The sequence below is a fragment of the Antedon mediterranea genome, chromosome 4 (assembly GCF_964355755.1).
Source record: "Antedon mediterranea chromosome 4, ecAntMedi1.1, whole genome shotgun sequence".
Classification (NCBI taxonomy): domain Eukaryota; kingdom Metazoa; phylum Echinodermata; class Crinoidea; order Comatulida; family Antedonidae; genus Antedon; species Antedon mediterranea.
Genome location: NC_092673.1, coordinates 15,036,352 through 15,061,008, shown reverse-complemented (window position 1 = coordinate 15,061,008; position 24,657 = coordinate 15,036,352). Strand labels below are relative to the sequence as shown.

At 33.2% G+C, this 24,657-nt stretch overlaps 3 protein-coding genes across 14 annotated transcripts in view; 1 reads left to right on the top strand and 2 right to left on the bottom strand.

Moving 5' to 3' along the window:
* LOC140046740 (prominin-1-A-like) overlaps positions 1-1,634 on the bottom strand; it is a 53,824-nt gene extending 52,190 nt beyond the window's left edge. For 8 of the 9 annotated variants that reach the window (XR_011844833.1, XR_011844831.1, XR_011844834.1 and 5 more), the window contains exon 1: positions 1,536-1,634. The gene's annotated coding sequence lies outside the window, so the exon portion shown is untranslated. Of the gene's footprint in view, positions 1-1,495 lie in introns of all 9 variants that reach the window. The other variant, XR_011844832.1, reaches the window with a different exon arrangement.
* Positions 1,635-1,987: 353 nt separating this feature from the next.
* Positions 1,988-22,174, bottom strand: LOC140046746 (MSL complex subunit 3-like). 2 transcript variants are annotated; one of them, XM_072091455.1, is made up of 11 exons: positions 21,930-22,174; positions 20,052-20,134; positions 19,201-19,296; positions 9,400-9,467; positions 8,287-8,339; positions 7,843-7,947; positions 6,866-7,029; positions 5,986-6,150; positions 4,989-5,560; positions 4,778-4,862; positions 1,988-4,413 (listed from the first exon to the last, which is right to left on the bottom strand). In XM_072091455.1, the coding sequence occupies exons 1-11, from the start codon at positions 22,047-22,049 to the stop codon at positions 4,338-4,340; spliced, it is 1,587 nt and encodes a 528-aa protein (XP_071947556.1). In that variant the 5' UTR covers positions 22,050-22,174; the 3' UTR covers positions 1,988-4,337. The 2 variants fall into 2 exon arrangements, with proteins under 2 accessions (XP_071947556.1, XP_071947557.1); XM_072091456.1 differs by lacking the exons at positions 19,201-19,296; positions 20,052-20,134; positions 21,930-22,174 and adding an exon at positions 9,677-9,695.
* A 124-nt stretch (positions 22,175-22,298) lies between these two features.
* LOC140046752 (anaphase-promoting complex subunit 10-like) lies at positions 22,299-24,656 on the top strand. Of its 3 annotated transcripts, none has more exons than XM_072091465.1 (3): positions 22,299-22,394; positions 22,895-23,063; positions 23,458-24,656. In XM_072091465.1, exons 2-3 carry the CDS (start codon positions 22,925-22,927, stop codon positions 23,862-23,864), a joined length of 546 nt encoding a protein of 181 aa, XP_071947566.1. In that variant the 5' UTR covers positions 22,299-22,394; positions 22,895-22,924; the 3' UTR covers positions 23,865-24,656. The 3 variants fall into 3 exon arrangements, with proteins under 3 accessions (XP_071947566.1, XP_071947568.1, XP_071947567.1); XM_072091467.1 differs by lacking the exon at positions 22,299-22,394 and adding an exon at positions 22,404-22,620; XM_072091466.1 differs by lacking the exon at positions 22,299-22,394 and adding an exon at positions 22,404-22,705.
* Position 24,657: the final 1 nt, after the last annotated feature.

Here is a 24,657-nt window from a genome sequence, read left to right as displayed (position 1 = left end):
TATCCTACTAAATACTACATTACAATCGGTTAAATTACCTAAACTCTATAATGTTGTGAAAGATGTAAAAGAAGAATGTTGGCAAATGCATTCTAATCGGCCCAATCCTATCGGTAGATAAATCATATTTTTTACGCCGTGGCTAAAGATACGGTACTGTATTCTAACTTCTGTTTACTAAAGGTACGGTAAAATTGCATTACGTCATAACCAGCCAATGGGGTGCTGGTACGTGTGTGACGTCATCGTATAAGGACTTTGTGGATTTTTTTCATATCGCGAAAACAGTGATCAACCAAAAAATACAGAAAACCGTTTCAAAAGAGGCCTAGGCTAGGCCTACTTACTACGCCTACTACTATAACCTCATTATATGAGTTTGTTTGTGTAGGGAAAGCGATGCCAGGCTGGGGCCAGCTGCATGTGTGCGCTGATTTCTGTGACTCGTTAGCCCTGGGGCTACTGTCTAAATCATAGTATTTGAGGGCCTCTTTATTGTCCGCATTTGCTTGTTGTTTATGGTCACCATTGTAAACAAATAATATTTGTATATATTTGCCTATATTATAGGCCTAAATAGGCCATTTGGAATAAAAATAAAACCCTCATCTGCAGCGCACACACACCCACGCAGCCTGGCGTCGCCGATAGGAATTCTCTACACAAACAACAAGTGTGCAATTACTACTGTACATCTGTTTTTGTTTTTGTTTTTGTTTTTTTTTCAATGTAAGTTAATTATGTAAGTTTTATCATCCTTTACCTTTTCTATGTTGTTGTTTATATTTGTATGGACGCACTACCGAAAGGTGTGTGCCACTGATTCGAAAGTGAGTACCAATAAATACTGAAAATACTGAACAACAGAGACGCGATATGAAAAAAAATCCCAAGTCCTTATACGATGACGTCACACACGTACCAGCACCCCATTGGCTGATTATGACGTAATGCAATATTACCGTACCTTTAGTAAACAGAAGTTAGAATACGGTACCGTATCGTTAGCCACGGCGTATTTCTTATTTTCTTGAACTAGGCCTAGGCCTAAACATAAATAAAACGAAAGAAATAAGGATTGATTTTCGAAAACATAATTGGTCTGACAGTATACATTAATTAAAGTAAAGGAAGTAGAGATTGTTAACAATTATAAGTACTTAGCTAGGTAGGCCTAGACTAGTTAATATTGCATAGCCCCAACCTTAGTGATGATGGTAATGGTAGGCCTAGGCCCAGTGGAACTGTAGTATTTATTATGACCTAAACTACCTCACCTCTGTAAAAAAAAGTGCGTAACCACATCCGCATAGGCCTACTCTCTATCTAAACAACAAACACATACCGATACTCTTCTTACTTCTGCATCCCGGTGGGACCAAGCTTGATAACGTTTTAAATCAAATTATCATATAGGCCTAGGCCTAGTGATACAATAGGCCTACATGGATAATATAACATAACCAATTGATTATAATGTATTCGTGTAACTTACAGTTTATCATTAATAACCAAGTTACCAACAAGTTATTTACCTGCAAACTCTGGAGCCGTATACTAGAATCGAATGAGAGCTGCTGCTTGTGTGTGATGTGTGTTGTCTTCTTGTTCTTGTGTTTTGAAAAACTATGTTATTGGGGGCGCTCCAAACTTTTTTGTTATGAGCTACATGTAAAAAACGTAACATCCCATCCGCCACATGCGTACCTACGCGCGACAATTAAATCTACAAATCCCATTCAGCGCCCTTTACAACAACAATAATCTTGTTGATGAAATGATGAAGAAATTAAACTTGAAGATTCTCAAACTGATTTGGTAGGTTATTTACTGATGGGTCTTGATGCTTATTGACGTGAAGTAATTTTTGAAAAAAACAAGAACTATTTATAAGGTTGACGGATGCAACATAATAAAAAATACACAAACGCAATGGTGGGAAAGAAAACATACAATGTTTTTTACACGTCTTTGGCTGGTGCATCAATGTCTATTACTATTAGTTTACTGTACTAGTACTGCTTTACTAATTTCACAGTAAAAGGAACACAATACAAATCTTGTTTAAAGTTATGATTGTAATTTTAATTAAAAATTCTCATTCATTTTTACATCTTTTTAAATGGGTACATATTAAGTCACATCATCTATGGTTACATAAAAGCAAGTTAAACATGCATTGAAGCAGTTGCCAGTGACATTAAATGACAGTGACGATATTCTGAACAGCTACACATAATTTGCATATCCTTTCCTAAATTTATACAAATCAACAATTTTTTTTTCAATTGAAAGATCGGTGGGACATTTTAATATAACACTATCATTCTTATTTTATTAATATTTTAGATAATTTTCATATTTTCAAAAATATATTCTGTTCGAGTTTACACAAATAAAAAATACAATACACCCACACTATGTAGTGTGGACAAACATATTGTATTACATATTGATGTAAAACTTTAGTTTTTAAATTATTTAATCATACATTATATATACTATAGTATATTTCCAAAAACAAACATTGTTTAAACTTTATACCATGATTTCAAAAGCATATTGTTTAAACTTTAAACCATGATTTCAAAAGCAGAAGCATTTAAATCTACGAAGTCACTAGGCATATTCAACTGGTAACAATAAGCACCTTCCACTGCTTGCATATATACAGTAAGGATTTGAGGAGCTTGATCTGCAGATTATTTTCTAAAAAATGTACTTCTCATACCATTGTACAAAATCTCAGCACATGATTTCCATGCGGTCAATTTGGCCTAGATTTGGCCAGTATAGTAACACAGCATCACATGTGTTTTACATGTATTTCCTAGTACCATCTATTATAACCTAACCCTTAATCTAACCTTACATGATACCAGGCACCACACATGATACACATAAGATGTTGTATGTACAGAGTATATTCTTTAAATTTTTAAGTAAAGGTGAATTATTTCATTTATAAAGATAAATCTTTTCTTAATGACAACACCTTGCTGTCTACCTCACTATAACAGAGTGATTTTAATAGTTAACACTTTCACCGAAAGTACAAAACTAATTAATGTATTTAAATTACAATCAGTCTACTACATAACCAATTCTACAAATTGCTAAATTTCTTTACAATGTCAGCAGAAACATTATCTAAATAAAAATATTTTTCAAAATAAAAAGTACAATTGATTTTTCAAACATCTTAAAAATAAATTGTTCTTGTTTGCCGAAATACTAACTCTAGACAACCTGGTATAAAAATAACTTATCTATAAATAGGTGACAAATTTAAGTTCACATAAACGAAAGAAAACAATTCCATACGAGATTACTGGAGCTTTCAGTTAATGATCATGTTTACCATCTTGGTGCTGTGGGACCTTCACAGTTATACAGTTTATATTAATTTGGCAAGTGTAATAGCAATTCAGCAGAATATCAAATTTAAAAAACTTTTGGCACATAAAATATTACAAGAAATGTGAATATCAATATAATCTACTCTCATAAAATCAACTTTTCTTAAGCTCCCAAATATGTTGATACAATTTAAAATAGATTGTGAAAACCAGATTTTCACTGGAAAACATTAAGGGTGGGTGTTTGATTATACTAATATATAACTTATTTTTAGGCTTAATATACGATTAGGCTGCATTATCAAAAGATGTGTTACCAATGCAATACCAAAACCAACCTAAAACCCAGATTTAGCATGATTGAGCAAACTTTAAAAAGTGTAAACATTATTAAAAAGCATAATAAATGTAACTGTGATTTTTGTTTTTATCATTTGTTTTCAAGAAATAGAGACAATTGCTCTAACATGTCCATGAATACCAAAGTACAGTACAGTACTCCATGTTTACAAGACCCTGCCAACCAGTCAACATGTAGTATAAAATCCTGCCATATGAAAGGTTGTTTAGAACCTTAGTGTTCAGTCAATATTTACAGAGGCCTAGAAACATTTGCTGCCTAACACAAGATGAGGTTTAGAACCTTGTGTTCAGTCAATATGAGCGGAGGTTTAAAATACTGTGCTCAGTCAACATGAGCAGAGGTTTAGAATAATGTGCTCAGCCAACGCAAGCTGAGGTTTAGAATCTTGTGCTCAGCCAATACAAGCTGAGGTTTAGAATCTTGTGCTCAGTTACCGCAAGCTGAGGTTTAGAATCTTGTGCTCAGCCAACCGAAGCTGAGGTTTAGAATCTTGTGCTCAGCCAATACAAGCTGAGGTTTAGAATCTTGTGCTCAGCCAATACAAGCTGAGGTTTAGAATCTTGTGCTCAGCCAAATACGCTGATTTCTGTTGCCAAGTCAATATGCACTGAGGTCTAGAATCCTGATGCCCAGTCTACATATGCTTCCTTGTTAAACAACACTTCTATACGTTTGGTCGATGCTAAATACCTATGATAGATAACAATGATTGATTTACAATCATGAATACAAATCGTGATAATATATGTTTCAGGATTATGATTATTGTAAACTACTACGCAGTAGCTTTGCATTTGGGAGCTCTGCTCAGATGTATACTGTATATTACTACAGTAGAATTCTATTAAAGACAGCTTCCAGAAATCTTTCCTTAATAAATAGGGGTGTCTCTGAGTAGCGGTTAGCTGTAGATTTAAAATGTATATTTTCCCTGGTATGTTCTACAGGAAAGTGGCCCATTAATAGAGGTTCCCTAAAAGAAGGGTTAAACATTACTTAAGACATCTGGCCTTGTTAATCATAATAATCTGACGGTGACTATCTTAAAACTTACCTGAGAAATATGTCCAGATGTTTTTGTAAGGGTTTCAGTTTTTTTGGTGGAATGTCCATCTTGCCCAATAACTCTGGTAGTTTAACTATTAAAATAAAATGTTCAATAACTTTATTTCCGTCATTATGATAACCATGGTTTCCACTCTGTCATCAAGCAGGTAAATGTCTTTCTGAAATTTTCTACTTAAACACTGTATGCCAAAACTTACCAAATAACCTTAGAAGATGGTGCATTCCATACATCTTAGATGGTAGTACACAGCCATCAAGGCTAGCATTCTCTGGTACAAGCATAAAACATGCTGTTTCCAGAATATGCTTAGCATTGCGTATTTCTTTCTTGGTCCTGGAACAAGTAGAGGCATGCTTAGGTTCAACATCTTCTGTCTGCAGTGGAAGCTGTGCAGGTGGTTGGTTTGTGGCTGTCGGAAGTTTGTCCTGACTGATATCTGGTGGACATGAGGTATGTGGAGCTAGCCTTGATGAATGTCGACTTGACCGTCCTTTCTTGTGAGGACTTTGATCTCCGCTGGATGACGACTTTACATTTTGCGATGTGTTGTCTTTCTTCTTTGTCTCAGAATGCAAAGTTGCAGGGCTTCCTATGTTTCCACTACTGGACAATCGTCTTGTAATACGCCGTGTTGTCTCGGTTTCTTCTGGTGTGGCAACATCAAATGACGGTGATACCTGAGGCTCAAGAACTGGTGGTGATATACTACCTGATGACGACTTCCGACTTCTTTTACGTGCCTTTGTCTGAGTTGTCGTTGTTTGAGATCTAAAGAGATAAAAATCAACATAACTGTCTAACCAGTGGAAACACAAGCTGAAAATGATTGTGGTTCTAGATTATTTATTTATTCTTTCACTGATATATAAAAAGGGAGCACTGAGGAGAGACAAGAGCTGTCAAAGACAACTATCGCCAAATTGCGAGTCTCTCCAATCAATCAATCAATCTTTAAATTTTCATTTTTCCTTCTCTTATTTCCTTCTAATTCTGTGCACATACAATATCAAGGACAGGATGTTAACATAACAATGATCAAAACATCTATTCAAAACTATTTCTGTGGTGTACCACAAGCATAATTGCTCATCATGACATGTTTAATTATAGGTCAAGCTTTATTTCCTCCCACTCCCACAAACATCAAAAGAGGGAAAAAAACAACTGCTAAACTTTATTCAAGAAATCCTTACACACTGTCATCTGCTTTGGTTTGAGTGTTTTCCTGAGTTGTCACTTTCTTTTTAGCAACCACCACTTCATACTGTTTCTTCTCTGGTAAGTACAGCAGACATGCTGGTAACATGAAGTCAAACATCACTCGTAAACCATCCATAACTTCTCTACATAGTCGAACACTTTAAGTAAAACAGAAGCATGGATTAAATACATTATTTCTCTACACAGTTTACACCTATTTTCACATTTCATTGGAGGGCATGTGGCGCAGTGTGTTGGACATTGGACTATTGATCGCGAGTTGTTTGCTTGTATCCTTAGGCAAGATACTTTAATTACGTTTGCCTCTCTCCACCCAGGTGTACAAATGTTCACCTGGTACAGGTAAAACTGGGGTAATAATATGAAGCACTTAGAAGAGGGTGGGTACATACTTATTCAACAATAGATGGAGTGACAGAAAACATCAAGCAAGATCTTCAAGAAGACATTTTTTCCATGTGCAATTAGACTATATAGTTTATATATTATATAATACAATTTAAACGATAAGTGTTCTGTGTTTTTAAAACTTGATCATAGTGCAATTTCATAATTTTAATATTGTATTATTATTAGTATTATTGTATGTTTTGCTTGTAAATATTTTAATCATGTTTTTTAACCTTGAAATATAAATTTGCATGATGTATTCGACAGTAAATTTGAACTTGAACTTAAATTGTTCTAGTGCCAGGGATCAGTTCAACTATGTTATCTGTAGTTGACATAAGGTTGTCTATGAAAATGTTTTTTAGATGAAAATTATATGAAATTTATTAAATTTAGAAGAATATGACTATTCTTAAGGTTGAAGTATAGTTATTTTGATCAAAAGAAATATAAATATCATACTTATTTGTTGGAGGTGGTGGTTGTTGGAATTCTCTTTGTACTCCACTGGATGTCACATACGTAACTGGTACATGCTTAGCTTGCTTATCTATTGACTCAGCAAAGTATTTAATGTAATCTTCCAAAATGGTCAGCACCGACGGTGTACACGGTAGCTTAACTAACTGAAAGAACAGAAAGATAAAATTATATTGATAGGTAGTTTTATGTTATTTTGATAACGGCAATGATACTGTACTGTAACGTAGGTACCCTGAAATACAACCAAATGCTGTATTATCATTATTATTGGTATTAGTAGTAGCTACAGATTCCTGTAAATACTGGACACTTTATCAATTATTGATCACTAGTTGCATTATGAGAGTCTGTTTCTATTCTGATTGGGTAATAATATGTACAGCGCTTAACGGTTTCAAAACATTTAGCATCTTATACATCCAGGATATTACTATTATTACACTACAACAATGGTATTGCAAAGGGTAGCTCTAGGCATAGTTTCAATTGTTTTAAATATACCTTTGCAACAACATTGATAACACTAATTATTTTGTCAGCAGTAAAGTAGAATGGGGGTCAAAGTCCATACTGTGGATGTGAGGATCAGCAAGTCTCCCAGGTGAGTGAGTGGCCGAGCGGTTATGGCAGTGGAACCGTAATCACGTAGCCATAACATCGGCAGGGGTTCGAGGCTCACTCACTCCATGGTTCTGGTGGTAGAACGAGTCTTATCGGATAAGGACTATAAACCGTAGGTCCAGTGTACACAACTTGCTCGTGTGCACTTTAAAGAACCTAGTACATCTTTCGAGACGAGTAGGGGGTTACCCCGGTGTATTAGTACATCACAGCCACTGATCACCAACTGGGCCCTCTGGGAGATCAGTCTTTGACTGAAGAGGTTACCCAGTATAAAGATAAAACAAACAAACAAACACCATCCACTGGGGGACTCTTAAATACTCCTGCCTCACCTTATGTTTACAATTGATTGTATAACAATCTTCTTCTAGTTTTGATATTAGTGCTGGTGGGATGACAATGGGTACTTCTTTGTCTTCTTCATCACTGCTAGAATCCTGTTGTTAAACCAAAACAAAAAACACACATTAATTTGTACTCAAATTATGTTCATTTTTGTTAAATGATAATTTTTTGATAAATACTGATAATATAATAGTGAAATTACAATTGAATACAGTCAACTCTCCCTATACCAGACTTTTCTTGAGCTCCAAAATGTCCCAAAATCATGGTTACCATTAGAAACACATTCCAAATACCAGACTTTCCAGAAAACAAGACATATTAGGCCAGCCCAAAGGTGTCCGGTATTGGGGAGTTGACTGTATCATTTTTAGAGATTTAATAGAAAACTGGTAAAAATATTTTTTTTAAACATTAATCAATGTACTTACACTGCTTTCTTCATCACTAACTGAACTGGTATAGTCTGTCTCCATATGTCCTTCTATAAAATATAAAATCAAAGTAAAAAGAAACTGCTGTACATTTTTTAATTTTGTGGAAATTATCAGAATATCTCAATTTTAATTTTTCATTATTATTAAAATAAAAAACAAAACCCTTTCATTTTTTGTATTGTAGTTTAAAAAAGTGAAATTGAGTTTTACTCGTTTTAAATTATCCATACCCCAAATTTCACCAAAATTGAAGGATGTAGGGTTTAAAAATGTCTTTTTTGGGGGGTAAAATGAGATGGATATATGACCCATTAATTTATTAAATTAAATTTTACTTTAATTTCCTTGTCCATACATAGTATTTTCTTTGTAAACCCATTATTCATGTTAAATTTTCTCCTGTAAATTTAAAATGCGTTTTATGTACAAATCCAGTGAATATTTGAACAGTACAGTAACTTTTTTTAAATTAATTGAATGTTTTACAATTATTTGTTATAATTTTATATTCATATTTTACCTTTTATTGGTGTTTTACACATAATTTTAAATAACGATAGAAAAAAATGTAAATATGTATTCCCGATGTGAAACACTGTACAAAGGTATATGATCTAAAGGTTACAACTGACGATAAAAAAAATGCAGGTTGTACAGACAATGAGAATAGAAGCAGAGTACGATGATCAGACAGAAATAACAAAGACTAGCAAACACTTTGAATAAAACAACACACTTTTTTTACTAGGCAGGAAATACATTTACAGTTTACATTCCAGGAAGTGTGTGACAAAATAATAGTCTTTGTATATAAAGCAAAATTATATGCAAATATTGAAGTTACAAGATACAACAAGGCCTGTTATGAGGTGCCGCTCTAATTTGACTGTATCGCTTACAAATGAGCAGAGTATTTACAGTAAATTTTGTCAAACCATCTCTTTTGGTCTCATATACTAGTAACATTTTCTTTCATCGTCTTTAGAAATGAAATAAGAAAAACTAATATAATGTAAACACGATTAGGAGATGTTGCTAATGGACAGCTACATATGGGATTACAGTATTTTGCGTCAAATAAATACTGTAATTAAAATACACAGTTACCTTCTTCTTCAACAGGAGTTCTAGCTGCATCAACCTTTTCCTTTAGAGAAGGCTTTTTCTTCTTTTTCCTGAAAGATAAAAACAATCATCAATTACAAATTATATATTACAAATACACTTTAAAAAATATTGGAAACAATTATTCATTTAAAATTAACATTGAATAATTGACAATAGAAACTGTGACTGATATATTTTTTAAAGAATATCTTCATTATCAGAATATTAGACAAATTAAAAAAGAATGTGGTTTATTCCAAGTTAAAGGGTAAAAAACCTGTAGATACAACCATTGATAATTTATAGTGCCAATGATCTTATTTATAACACAACATGAATTAACGGATATTGAATAATTAACGAGTAAATCATCTTTATAAAGCGAGATGTCTACGAATGAAAGCAATCACAAACTCAATACAGTACATTAGATGAATATTTGATATTTATACTCAAGAAACAAATTATGGAAATTTATCATTAACAATTCGGTCACTATCCAATCATTGTATGCATGCCAACGACCCCAACATTACTCTACTTCCTGCAAAGGTCAAACCACATTGTAATCTAAGCACTGGACCTTATGCTGAAGTCTGTGGTTAGACAAAGGTTCAACGAACCTACATCTAATAGCATTCATTCATTAATCATCTAGCTCTTTGTATAGTGTTTTGAATGAAGCAGCTTGTCATTACCATGAGGTACCAATAATATGATTTTAAAATGAACATGAATGAGGTTTCACACAGCATGCCAATTTAAAATACATTTTAATAAATATGAGGTTAATTCATAAAAACCATTGTTTTGTTAATGTTTGATATGCAGAACAAATCATTAATAATAATATTGTCATCCATCCCTACCTTACTTATTCATGTGTATAATGTCAGTAAATGAATGAATGAAGAATAACTTTATTCTGAACTTATTTTAATTGCTTTATCCAGGCTTTATCTGTATATTTTTAATGTTTACGTTTTTATATCTACAGTATTGTATTTTTGTAATTAAAGTCTTACCTGAATTTGTATAAGAAACAATTATACAAATCTGAATCTCAATAGTAACATTATTAATATTAGGCCACTTAAAAAAAATAAATTGTCAATCGTCCTTTTTTTAAAAAAGTGAGAAGGTTTTTCTGTTAATTGTATATCTACCACTTACAGTAGCCATATGGACAAAATGTTATGTTTTGTGGGTTATGATATATGTTTATTGACTTTATCCAAATGCTTGTAAATTGAGACCATATAGACAAAATCTGAGTAGTCTTTTGATAAAAATAGCTTTGAAACAGGATTTGAAACCAGTTAATTTCAGAATGGACAAAATGTTATGTTTTGTGTGTTATGGTATGTTTATAAAGTAAGTTTTCAAATGGGACTTTCACAGTTAATTCTGTCGTTCAAGTTGATCAGCAAGTAAAAAATAATTTAAAATCGCTGGTGCTATATTCGGAGGTAGGGAGTGGACTTTTTTTCACATTGCCTTAATAATAGTATACAGTATTTTTTGGCTTCGCAGATAAAGAGACTATAGTATTCAATTCTTATTAAGAAGAGAAATCAATCAACACATCCACAACAATGGCTATTTTATGTTTTTAAGGTACAGAAATACTTTGCCACAAATATGTGGGCAAAATACAGAATACCAACATCAATAAAATTAGAATTTGTTGGAGTCTAAACAAAACCAGCAGAATTGTTACCAGCAAAGACAACAAACACATCTTGCTGTACACACACAACATTATATATTTGTTTTATGAATTCTAGGAAACTAGTTTCAAGTACTGAGTGTATTGTCTCATGATCACGTAGTACAAACCACGAACACTCACATCAACATTTTTTTTAACGACGAAAATAAGACTGAATGTGTTTGTGAAATCAGCAAATGATGCATTAATTTGATATAGGAATATTAAATCCGATGTAATTAAGAATAATTTGAAAACAAAGCAGGTTTACTCTAGGCTATATCATCTCTGGTGGATTATTACATTACAAGTTCAAATTAAAACAGGTTACAGTACAATGTTTGTACTTTGTATCATGTAAAGCTTTTTAGATTATTATAACTTTATTATCAAATGTGTGTTCTATCATCTGAATGGTCAATACTGATAGTTAAAGACACTTTCCTTACGTTTTTTTTGTGATCAAATTAAATGTCACAAACTGCGTTTTAGGTAAAAATAAATATATATGGGGCCTATCAATAATTGTTTTGTCTTTAAGTTTAAACGGTAAAAATGTGAAAAATAAGTTGATTCTAATCATTTAAGCAGCCCGCTGTAAATACCAGGATGCATTGCGTGCAGATTAATATTTTTGTTTTGCTTCTGTGATGCACCAACTTTCATTTGATCGTGAAAGCAAGACAACTTTTCAACAAAAATACCAGGTCTTTCCCAATTTGTAATAATGGATTCTGCTAAAAAAGAAAGACAACAACTAATGTAGCAAATAGTACACAAGACTAGGCCTATAGCTAGTGTACTGTATGATGTTCTTTATGTTACCACTGTTTTGGGGTAAATCTATTCACACCGTTTTTAACCAGTTATTTTTATGCATCAGAAACAGGACGGGTGTCACAAAACCTAAGACCAAAGAATATATATCACAAGAATGAGTAATCCGCGATTTTCCCTGTAACAGCAATATTGTCCATGATGTGGTAGTGCGCCGCCATAAGTGTGGATGTATCTGGGATGTATACAACTTTTTGTGACGGTTTCAATAATCAAAAGCTAGACCACCGGTAGTATTTTCATGATAAAAAATGTTATTAACTACATGCCAACATCATGTTAAATACTATTTGGATATTTAATTGTTCGTTTTATGCAATTTATTTAGTAAAAACTGCATTGTAAAAAGTTTGCTTTATCAACCGGTGTTTACGCGTTTTCACGAAGGATAGTTAATAATATTCCTATATTTAACTTGTTTCTGGTAAAACAAATAAATGTTAATGACATTTAACATTTTGTCCTATTAATAACATGTATTTTAATTATACTAATTTATATCATAAAAACAATACTTAATTTAACGGGCGTAGAGTAGTACACGGCAATGGTAAAGAATAGGCTGTGCTGAGTAACGATTTGTTGATTTTTGGTGTTGCTGTGTTAGGCCTTTTTTGTGAACTAACTTAGCATGTTAGTAAATAATTGTCTGTAAAAGTGAATGTACACTAGTTTGTTAATAAATATGTATTATAAAATAGTTTACAATTGCAAAAACTATTATCATAATTTTATTTAATGTGACATGTATAATATCTATTAAATCAAGTCTTATTTAGTATGTATACATCCGCCCTTATGAGGGCGGGCATCACTCACTGGAGCTCTCTGTTACAAATTTCTCATGCAAAAATCGCGGAATACTCATTCTTGTGATATATATTCTTTGCTAAGACCACGAAAGCTAAGACCACCTAAGACCTAAGATCACGAAAGCTAAGACCCAAGAACTAAGATTACAAATATTTATCTTTCGCACCTGCCTTGTATTTTAACTCCCAACATTTATTCTGAACACCACGTAGAGTAGTACACGGCAATGGTAAAGAATAGGCCGTGCTGAGTAACGATTTGTTGATTTTTGGTGTTGCTGTGTTAGGCCTTTTTTGTGAACTAACTTAGCATGTTAGTAAATAATTGTCTGTAAAAGTGAATGTACACTAGTTTGTTAATAAATATGTATTATAAAATAGTTTACAATTGCAAAAACTATTATCATAATTTTATTTAATGTGACATGTATAATATCTATTAAATCAAGTCTTATTTAGTATGTATACATCCGCCCTTATGAGGGCGGGCATCACTCACTGGAGCTCTCTGTTACAAATTTCTCATGCAAAAACCTTAGAATTAGCACTTTTATGAAAAAGAATCACATAAAAAGTAACAAATACATTTTTAAATTGATTATTTTACAGACATTTTTCTCGCAAAAATACTGTTTGCAAATTTCGCATGACTAGCCTACAGTACAGTAGGCCTACCCCATGTTCAATGTTTTTGTTTCTATGATACGTCAAAAGAGCAAAAATTATATAGAGGGCTGAAAACTCTGTGGAGTCCATCTACAGTGTGGATGGAGCAATGTAAAATTAAAATTGTAATGATAATAGTATAATCATGCTAGTACGAAGAAATAAATACTCGCAAATAAATTTTAATTTAAAAATCATGATAATAAGTTTTTTTGTTTCGTTTTCTTTCTGTTTTTATATTTGTACTATTATTGTTGCTCTTTTGGCGCTCCATAGAAACAAAAACATTGAGCATGGGAGGAGTTACAGTATACAAAGAAACACGTCTGTAAAATCATCAATTTATTCAAAGGATTTATTTATTTGTTTTTATGTGTTTCTCCTTCTGAAAGTACTTATAAGTCCTAATTTTAAAGTGTGGTATTCAGGATAAAGTTAGTTAACAAATTTGGAGTCAAAATACAAGAAAGGCAGTGTGCGAAAGAAAAACATCCTCTGAACCAACACAATGGAGTAAATATATACCAACAAACAACCCGTCAAGTTTGTTTGTTGTAAAAAAAAAATACACAAACCAGTAGTGGTGTTAGTAGTCTATGAGTGCTAGCTTACCTGTATAAACCGACAATAGCCCGTGCTCTCCAGAGGGAGGGCTTAGATACGAAAGTGAAAAGTTCCTAGAACACCCTGTATTATAATGAACCCGTCCGCAACCACGCCCTCATGTGGGAACGTACCAACGTACCACCGTCATCATTTTCCGTGTACTTGACTGCGGGGACGGCGGGAGGGAGTTTACTCAACGGGCGAAAATAACGCGAGTTTATCTATGTTTTGCGGTAGTATTTAATTATATTTATGGTAATAAATGAAACCTACTATGTTTAAAATTATGTATGGATAAACAAGTATTGTTTTTAAGCTGTAGTACTGTATATCTTAGAATTTGTAATCTTAGTTCTTGGATCTTAGCTTTCGTGATCTTAGGTCTTAGGGGGTCTTATCTTTCATGGTCTTAGGTTTCGTGACACCCGAAACAGGACCTGTGTAGTAGTTTATTGAAAAAAGGGAAAATCAAAAATAAAATGTGTCCTTGAGTTTGTTTTGTGATTGTATAAAATGGCACGTCTAAACTCAGCATGAATAGTTATGAACAGTCTGGTCTGGTGATAAAAAAGTAATATCGCTCTAGAAAAATACCAAAAATATTAGCTTGTTTTATTATAAAAACACACACAATATGTGAAGCTGGTGTAAATGCCTGGAGTACTGTTTGAGTCTAAACTGTACTGCATTGTATTTAGCAAAATGGCTAACAACAACAAAATTTCATTTTGTAAGGTTCACTCTTGCGGAAGTAATGGGCCTTTTTTAAATAATGGAGTTCAGTATATAAAAACGTTTAATTCTATTGCCAGTAAGTACTGTATAGTAAACTAAGTGTTACCTATTGTGGGGTGAAATGATAAAAACAGAACCTACAGTAGGACTGTAATGTAAAAAGTCATCATTGTAGTTAAACCTATTTCAAATTCCACTGTGTGTTACCTATTGTGGGGTGAAACAATAACAATTTAATCTGCAGTTAGGACTGTGTCAAGTCATCCTATTTCAAGTTGCTATGTCTAAATAACTTACTAACCTCCTTCAACACAAATTCAAACAGTTATTTGGGAGTACAAATTTAGCAGAAATGTTGTCGATCTAAAAATTTTACTTTTTGAAATAAACAGTTTATTCGGTGATACAGTATGCAGAGCTCTAAAACAGCTCTACTACCTTTAGTAAAGTTGTCTTTAGTGATAAGAACTATAGTAAACACATGTTCATTGTTTATCTTTAAACTGGACAAGATATCGTTTACAGTACTATCCACTATTAAACTGAGACTAAGCCAAACCAATTAGACAATCAGGATTTTGTTATTAACAGATCTGGCGGATTCAATCCACAATTCATGATATTAGGTTCACTGACTTCTGTAACTAATTAGCCCGATAGTAATGGTTTCTATAAGCAACCAAGTGGAAAGATGATGATAGAGGTTAGACTACAATGTAAAGATGTGTTTATGAAACTTACAGGACCTCCTCTGGATAAGTTGGATCATAAATTATTAATTTAGCAGGGATAGACCAGAGTTAAAAACAAAGCAAATTTGTAGGATGTTTAAATATCAAAGTATTTTATGAGAATTCTATGCAAGTAATGCTACTTTTACACAAAAATGTAATTAATAATAATAATAAATGGGGCTTATGAATAGAGCATTATGCAAAGCTTCATTTCGCTTAAACCCAAAGAAATGGAAAGTGGAAAACTTAATAGAGAAAAGAGGAGTTTTCAGAGCAGCATTAAATTAAGCGATTAAAGTAAAACTGTTCCAAAGGGCGACATAGGCCCATATATCGTGTATCCATGGGCCTGTTTCTGCTGCAACTGCTCAAAATATGGTATAAAATAAGGTATTTTTTATACCATATTTTTTAGTACCCCGTTTCTGCTAACAATACTTCTTGGGTGGTCGTGTTAAAATTCATCCTTTTTACCCAAATTGTCATTCATTTATTTGATCGATAATTAAAAGGAAGTTTTACGCCTCACTTTTAACAGCCTAGTCCTAGTGATAGAGATGTTGTGAGAGCACAGAAGACATCGAAATGGGGACAAGTAATTTGTTCCCTCCCCGAGTTATTGTCTTTTGCAATGTTGTACTGCTTTCGCAAGCTCTTCAGCCTTAAGTTTACTTGCTTTGGAGAGACGTCTATTACGTACTCCTGCTATATTTTTTTAGAAATGTCTTTAAATGGGATTGTCCCTTTTATTACCTTTTAGTTGACCTGACATTTTAGCTTCCCCTCCCTCCTACACAGATTATGTAGTAAATACTGTGACTTCTTTGCTCCACATTTTCACCGAATATATCTATACACGTGTGTAAAACAGCTGACAGCGACAGAAAATAAAAACATGATGTTGACCTCATGTCGCAGGTAAAAAAAAATATGGTATTTTTTATTGGCAGCAGAAATGGTTACAGAAAATACGGTATAAATTTTAGAATACCGTGTTTTATCCACAAATTTGGTATACAAAATACGGTATTTTACTTATGAGCGCCGTTTCCGCTGTCAAAAAATACCGTTACGGTACGTATTAAATACGGTATTTATTTGGCAGCAGAAACAGGGCCCATTTCTAAAAATCAATTTTTCTAAGAATGTTTTTTTTTCCCACGATAAAACTTTAAAATTCACAGAACCAACCACACACATGGTCCTGTCAGATCTACAGTATGTATAGTACATTTGCACTATGTATCACACAGTAATGTGGTGGGATATGTATTTTTTTTTTTGGTACACCATACCATTTTATTTTGGAAAAGAGTTGTGAAAACAGTTTTCATCCATTCTTGTGATGTACTACTATACTGTACAAAAACCCAATTTAAGTACAATACAATATTCTGATTGCCTTGATCCAAGGCATACTATTTGCTAAAGCAAACAATACCGTAATTTAAGTTATTTCAATTAAGGTATTACCTTTTTTTTATAGCTCTGGGATTGAAATTTAACCTCAGCCAGTAAAACTTCATTTCTTCAATGAATGTTTGTGGTCTCAGTGAACTACCTACTGTACATTGACTCATATTATATTATAATGTGCATGATTTATGAAATAGCCATTGCAGTAGCTGACCAAGCAAACCATACAGAATTAATTATTTTTTAATAGAAAAAAAAAACCATGTCATGTTGATTGAATCCTGGTCTAAACGTGACAACAACATTACTTGAAGGATAATGAACTTTATTATTATTGTATGTATTGTATATCAATTTTTTTAAACCACATCTTTTCTAATCTAGCTTCCTTTATATGACTGCAGGCAATGATGTTCATTACATTGGATCATTACAATACAAAGTCAATGCTATATTCTATTACAGTCGACTCCGCCTAAGTCGAATTCGCGTAAGTCGAAAAATCGCGAAAGTCGAATTTTTAGGAAAGTCCCAATTCTTTCCTATACATTACTGTGTAATTTTTATTTCGAAGTCGAATATTTCTAAGTCGAAATTCGTCTAAGTCGACGTCTTTTTGCGGTCCGAATACACACATTCTTTAGTGATTTATATTGTATAAGTCGAAGTCACAAATTACGCGGCAACAACGCGTTAAAAAAGCCGATGAAACGTACGTAATTCGATAAACAAACAACAGAGGGGAAAATGTGGGACCATATCGGTTCTCTCAAGCAGGTTGTATAGTATAGGCGGCGTCCTACAACTCGCGCTAGTGTATAGTGTATAGTATGAGTTGTTTCAGAGTTGAGAACTTGAGCGGCGTTTTGTGGGTACCTATTTTGTGCTAGACAGATGGCAATAAACAATAGATACCGATTTCGAATAAGAACCGAAATGTATTTATTATACGTTTTTGTATTGTTTCGGAAAAATACAGTTTATCATTGTCGATAAAGAGGCTTAGCATTTATTAGGCCTAGCTAGCTAGCTAAGCAAATTCAATTCAAGAAGGCTCATCGCGTGGGCCGCGATCGCGACAGGGCAGGGTCCACAATAGGCCTAGCCATAGCGCAGCTAGTGAGTGAACCTAGGCCTAGCATTTTTTTGGCAAATCTGTAAGTCGAAGTTCGCGTAACTCGAATTTTTATACCGGTCCCATTAGATTCGACTTAGGCGGAGTCGACTGTATTATGTTTACAACCTAAACAGTGGCGTAACGCAGGAAGCAAGGCTTAGCACTCCTAAGGGGCTTTCCAATGCTGGGTAGTAGCATGCCCTTAAGCACTAGGGCCCCTGGGTTTAGCCAGTGAGCGCTCATAGCTGTTACGCCTTTAAACCTAAAATCCAATTTTTTTTTTACACAATTCAAGTAAGGTAGGTGTTCACTTGGGGCCTGTTTCTGCTGCATATCCTCAAAATAAGGTATACAATTACGGTGTCCTGTTTTTCAGGGAATAATTTCGCCAGTGTAGCATAGCAAAAAGCTATACAAAACAACAATATTGCTACACATTTCTAAAATTGTGTAGCAAAAAATACAATACAAAACTATGTTTCTTGACTCAAAAATCAGTTTGATTAGCAATTTTGCTAAACAAAATTTCAAAAATGAAATTTTTCCCTGTTTGTTCCTTTTTAATTTTCCTGAATTATTTGTAACAGATTATTTGCAAATGTTGTGATGTTGTTCTTTACTTTCGTTGACTATACTGTAGATTATTATCCATCCATGTGTAAAAAGCTTACAGAAAATCAAAATATACTGTATTTTTAATTGGCAGCAGAAAAGTGTACCAAAAATATGGTATAAATTTACAAATTCCGTATTTTATCCACAAATTTGGTGGGGAAAATACAGTATATAAAATACGGTATTTTTCTTAAATGAGCATTTACGCTTCCAAAAATATACCGTATATATATGGAAAGCTAAGACACCAACATATCAACCGAACAACTGGCTGACAGAAAGGCGTGAAAAAGTATACTGTATGTATACAGTAGTGCAAGCCTGTGTAGTCAGGAGAAGTTATACAGTATCCCATGGGATGAAGGTTGCTATCAGAAGACACGATACTGCATAATGTTTATTCATACTAGAGAAATATTATCGCTCATGTTTTGACTACTTAAGAAATCCTTGCATAAAGCTCACTACTATTTTAAAAACGATTTAAAATGTATTCAAAAACCTAACTTTCAAGAAAACCAGAGTAAGTGTTTTTTTTAAAAAGAAACTTACAATTTGTCTTTAGCATCTTCCTGCAACCTTCTTTGTAAGTCTATATTCTCTTCAGTGTGTTTAAGTACATACTCTTCAGGAGCCCATCGATCCCAACTGTCATCAAAATTGAATCCATTAGATTTTTTATACATTATATGTTCTATTACGAACTACAATTACATTGAGCAAAAACAGTATACTAATTTATTCCTATAAAATAGAAGATGCAGAATTAATGTACTAACATGGAAAGAAAATCTATGCATACTGAAATCCAGTCATTCATAGAATATAGGAATTACAAGTACTTTTAAATTAGTTTATTATCCATTGTTTATACATAGATTAAAAAAATTGTGACTTCTGTAATTGTCTCATGAACAAGTACAACAATATGCTAACATAAAATCCGAAGAAAGAACAAAATTAATTTTAATATTAAAAATAATATTTTAATGGTTGAATGTAATGTGATGCAATTGTTGAAATGGTAACTAACAATTTAACCAATGAGAAGGATCTAATCCTGGATATCTGTTTACAATTAACCATTTACAGATGACACTTTAAAACTAGCAAAATAGAAAGAATATTTTGTTTTTAATGTTATATCCTTACCTGTATGGTCGGAATATATAATTATATACTATGTGGCATAATTTTATCAATATTGTCAAGATAAGCTAGTGCTTCTAAAAACAGTTATAGGCCTACTAATAATAATATAATATACAATTTTAGTATAAAATTCAAAACAGATTCCCAAACCAAATATCTACAACAAAACAGGTTACTGTATAACAATAAAAGCATAATTAATAGCAAAAAAATGACTGAAAAGTTATAATATATAAATTATATTATCTTACCTGGAGTTCCAACCATTAAAATGGACAAGATATTCTGGCACTCTCTTTCCCTTTTCATCTCTTGTCCAATCAACATCCAATATCTTTAAAACAAAATGTATTTCATTTCATTTATTTATTTGACCAAAACAAAACCCAATAAAAACAGGTCAGGAAAAACAAAAACGACCTAGGCCACTATGACTCAATAATTCCTTTATACAATATAATAATTATAAATTTGGTAATTATGAAAAACACTATTTCATAAATTGTCAGCAAGTATCCATTAATAATTATTCGTAAATTTATTCTTAAAAGATGTAATGTTCATTTGAGATGACATACTGTAGTCCAAGACAGTGAGAATGAGTTTTATGTTAGTACTAATGCTGCTATAGTACTAATAATTGTGTCAATATACTGCTTTATTGTCTGTCCTGAATCTTTAGCATTAACTGGGCTTTTGGTGTACTTAAAGAAACTGAATGTTAAATCTTTATGTACACAGCAGTGAACAAGTCTGGTTAGTTTATTTTTATTTATTTATTTCGGTATAAAAAAACATATACAAAAAGCAGCAGAAGCTGAAAGTATAAATATATAAATATTATATATTTACATAAAAACTGTCTTTAAAAAAGTGTTAAATGTATTGACTGAGAGCGATGTTTTAGTTAGAGATGTATTGTCCCCCTGAAAAATAATTATTAACAAATTTTTTGTTGAATATGTCATTTTAATGTAACATAATATTTATCCACTTTGACCAAAAATTGGATCGAAAGAAAATGTATTTACCTGAAAAAACAGTAATTTAAAGCAAAAAAATTGTCAAATTGGCTGCCAGCCAATGGGTTTTTGGTTGAATTTAACCATTTATTGTGCCATTTTATAAGTGAAAACATTACTTGTTTCCATTTGTTTCTACGGAAGTGATTCATTTTATTAAAACTACAAAATAGCATATTCAAAGTCTGATTTAATTAATCTTCATTTTTCATGTTTTTGGGGGACAATACATCTTTATAATTAAGGCTGCGCATTAAAAATAATTATTCTTAGGAAAACCAAGTTTAAAAAAAAGTTTATTCTGCATACTGTATGACTATGATGATTTACTTTGAGCTTTGGACAGTAGTATATCTATCATCATGGGTTAGGCCTACTACTAGTATTAGGCCTAGTAAGTATTAAAAGTGGTGTAGTACTGTAGCAATCTTTCCTGCTGCACTATTTGTAAATATGCAGTCAGTACACCAATAAAATAGGCCTAAGGTTGTTGACAGAAATTACAAAGTAATCCTTTTGAATCATTAATTCTTTGCAAATATAACCAACTTTAATCCTGGCTATGAAAACAAAATCGTAATTAAATATGTAAGTCTCATCAATCATATTTATATTATACAACATTCATCAATCCATCATCTTAAAAAAATATGAGTTAATTGTAATTTGTAGTGATACAAAATAACAGTGCAAGAAAAAATACAATGATATTAATTTATTGAGTCTAGGCTAGGCCTAGTAGTAGAAAACCAGTGCACATCACAAAACATTTTTGTCTGTCTGTAAGCATAGGATAGGATAGCCTAACTAAGCTAGGCCCTAGTACCTGCTTGCTTGAATGAATGTTGTACTTTACTTGCTTGCTGAAATGCCGAAATATTATCGTTTATTTTCTTTACATACATTTATGCTAATTTCTGTAATAAGTAAACTTTTACAAATTATGGACAATAAAAGTGGACATGCCAAACGCTCATTAAAGTAAGTGTGTAGTGTACTATACTACTACTACAACCTTTCTCCCCCGCAAAACACAGAGATAAAACACTAACCAGCCAGGGCCTCGCTAGGCCCTAGCCACAATTATTTTGTGTTTCTGATACTTACTTTTGATTCATAAAGCACTCTCGCCTTTGATACATCTGGTTCATAACACAAAATTTTCTCTCCAACAGAGAAATTCGCTTGTTTCAGTCCACGGGTTGCTATTACTCTAGGTTCCTCCATGTTTTTTTTGTAAATAAGAATCTTATACAGCTGCAGAAAAAACGTAGGCCTACTCGCTGCACTAAAACTGGTGCTGCACTCACGTTATTTCGTCGTCGTCTTCGTTGTTTTCTCTCCGACGATCCTAAAAGCGCACACACACACACACCAGATCCTCAATTACAAATCTAGAGTCACATGGGATATGCGCAAGAACCAATCAAAAGCCAGGTTACTCCTGGTCATCTAGAAATAGATCCAGTTAAATCATCAACAGCGGGGTTAGTCATCAAACTTACAGTTCTTGCTGTTTTCATTCGAAGTTTACGCGAGTAAAAGCAGAGAGACGAGAGGAATTAAAACAATGTAAGAATTTGAACAGGAAGGAGGCACGGATAAACCTAATACTGTGCTTAAATGTTTTCCGTACGGTTAACCATTGACCAGTGCAGAGTGACGATTGATTGCAGGCTCCAGCAGCAGCCTGGCCCTGGCTGAGTTTGAACGAAGCACTGTGTGTGTGTGGGTCCCGTGCATATAGAGCCTAGCTGCTACGCTAGGCCTAGCCTAGTACCGGTAGTAGTATTCCTAGGCTAGTACTTGGTATACTACATCTAGAGGCCCTCATTTAATCTCACCAGCACAAACTAACGTCCTATATAATAATATAGTCCTATGTAAGTTAAGTAGAAAGGCAGGCTTGCTTGACTAGTTAGTAGTAGTAGTAGCCTAGATAGTAGGCCCTACTACTACTAGGCTAGGCCTAAAAATAAATTGTCTTTAATTTTATTTTTATGTCTAGCTAGGCCTAGGCTACAAGCTAGATACAGATTAATATAAATAATAATAATATTGATTATTTATAGAATAATAATACATTGTATACTACTACTACTATGACAACACGAAAGGCAAAGTTTGAGGAGCTGGATCCAGCCAAAGAAGGGTTGCGCGAGATTGGCATCCAGGCAGTTTGGTCGCTGTCAACATGTAAACCAGGATTTGGCATTGAGCAGCTAAGAGATGACACACATGGTAAAATATGGACTCTCAAACACAAAACAATACTATACATAATAGTACCACACATGCCTAGACACTAGTGCATGTCGCTAACCTCTAAATTAACCGCACCCCTAACTAACCCGTTAAAATACTTCCTTCCCATAGTATTGAAGTGAATTACACAGTTAACCTAGGTGTCATTAATAATAATATAATTGTGTATGACCACTTATTGTCTAAAAATGGCAGTTCCTCTTGGTGAGAGGAATACCCTCTTTTCACGAGCATGGTTTTAGAATAACAGTTTTGTTACGATCTTCAAATCTCATCACTATGGGAGAGAAAAAAATCTTCTTTTAGTGTGATTTTTCATTCTATAGTTTTTGTTAAATAAATACAGTAATGAATATTTTTAATTTTTTAGAAACATATTGGCAATCAGATGGGACTCAACCACACTTGATAAATATTCAGTTTCGAAGAAAAATAACTATTGATAGCATTGCCCTGTATGCTGATTACAAATCAGATGAAAGCTATACTCCTAGTAAAATATCAGTGAGAGCTGGAAACAATTTCCATGACCTACAGGAGATTGAAGTGCTTGACATGAATGAACCAACAGGCTGGGTTCGAATCCCGCTAAAGGACAGTAAAGGTCGGAGAATAAGGACATTCACTTTGCAGTTGGCAGTTCTGTCGAATCATCAGAACGGACGCGATACGCACATGAGGCAGATTAAGGTGTACGCGCCACTACAGCAAACTTCATTGGAAAAATTCCCAAACTTTACATCTGTAGAGTGCGCAATGCATTCAACTATTAGGTGATGAATGGCACATGTGTATTTTGTTTGTAATTTGATAGTAATTGATAATGTATGTTTTGTGTGGGTTAATTGAGCAACATTAAATGATGTAAATGGCTCATTATAAATCATCAGAAAATCGTACTGAGGTGATGTCACTGATAAAGTACCACACTCAACCCCAATGAACCACATGCATCGTACGATGAGGTAATTCTTAAAATGCTTACGATGCTGCGGGCTAGTTACGATGATCATCCAAACCTATTGTATTAAGGAGGTTCTAAATAAGACCATCCATCAGGGAAAATGGCGATTTTAACTGTTCAGTGTGGTTCAATGGAGTTTGGTGTTGTGTAAGAATATCAATATCTAACGCTGAGTGGAAACAAACAGTTAAAAGCTTCTTTTGGGTGGCACATATGGCGTTTGATACGTATAATACTTGAGATCACTATTTTGAATAAAAATTGAAACGCCGACTGGAGACTAAGAGATTTCGGGCAAGTCTAGCCAAGCTGTTGTGTTAATTACATGTCATGTACTGTACATATTTTTAAAAACTGACAATGTATTCTTATAACTTGTAATAAAACAATGATATTATGTTTAAATCAATTTAAAACTGCACTAAAATATCAACTGGTCAAGAGGGGCACAGAAGAAGTCTCAAAATCCAGGTAACATTTATAACATCAGGGCTAAATGTTAATGAAGGTCCTTGATAACATGCAATAATCTGTTAACAAAATATGTTTACATTCAAAATAATGAATACAGAAAGTAATAAAAAAACAGTATTTATAATAGTTTAT

What these genes read in the sequence shown, in the direction of transcription:
- LOC140046746 (XM_072091455.1), bottom strand. Translation starts at nt 22,049, where the DNA reads ATGGAGGAACCTAGAGTAATAGCAACCCGTGGACTGAAACAAGCGAAT. An exon ending in GAAGATGCTAAAGACAAATT is followed by an intron (nt 9,468 to 19,200) that starts GTAAGTTTCTTT and finishes TTTATCTTTCAG; the next exon opens with GAAAAAGAAGAAAAAGCCTT. An exon ending in TTAGTGATGAAGAAAGCAGT is followed by an intron (nt 7,948 to 8,286) that starts GTAAGTACATTG and finishes GTTTAACAACAG; the next exon opens with GATTCTAGCAGTGATGAAGA.
- LOC140046752 (XM_072091465.1), top strand. Translation starts at nt 22,925, where the DNA reads ATGACAACACGAAAGGCAAAGTTTGAGGAGCTGGATCCAGCCAAAGAA. An exon ending in GCTAAGAGATGACACACATG is followed by an intron (nt 23,064 to 23,457) that starts GTAAAATATGGA and finishes TTAATTTTTTAG; the next exon opens with AAACATATTGGCAATCAGAT.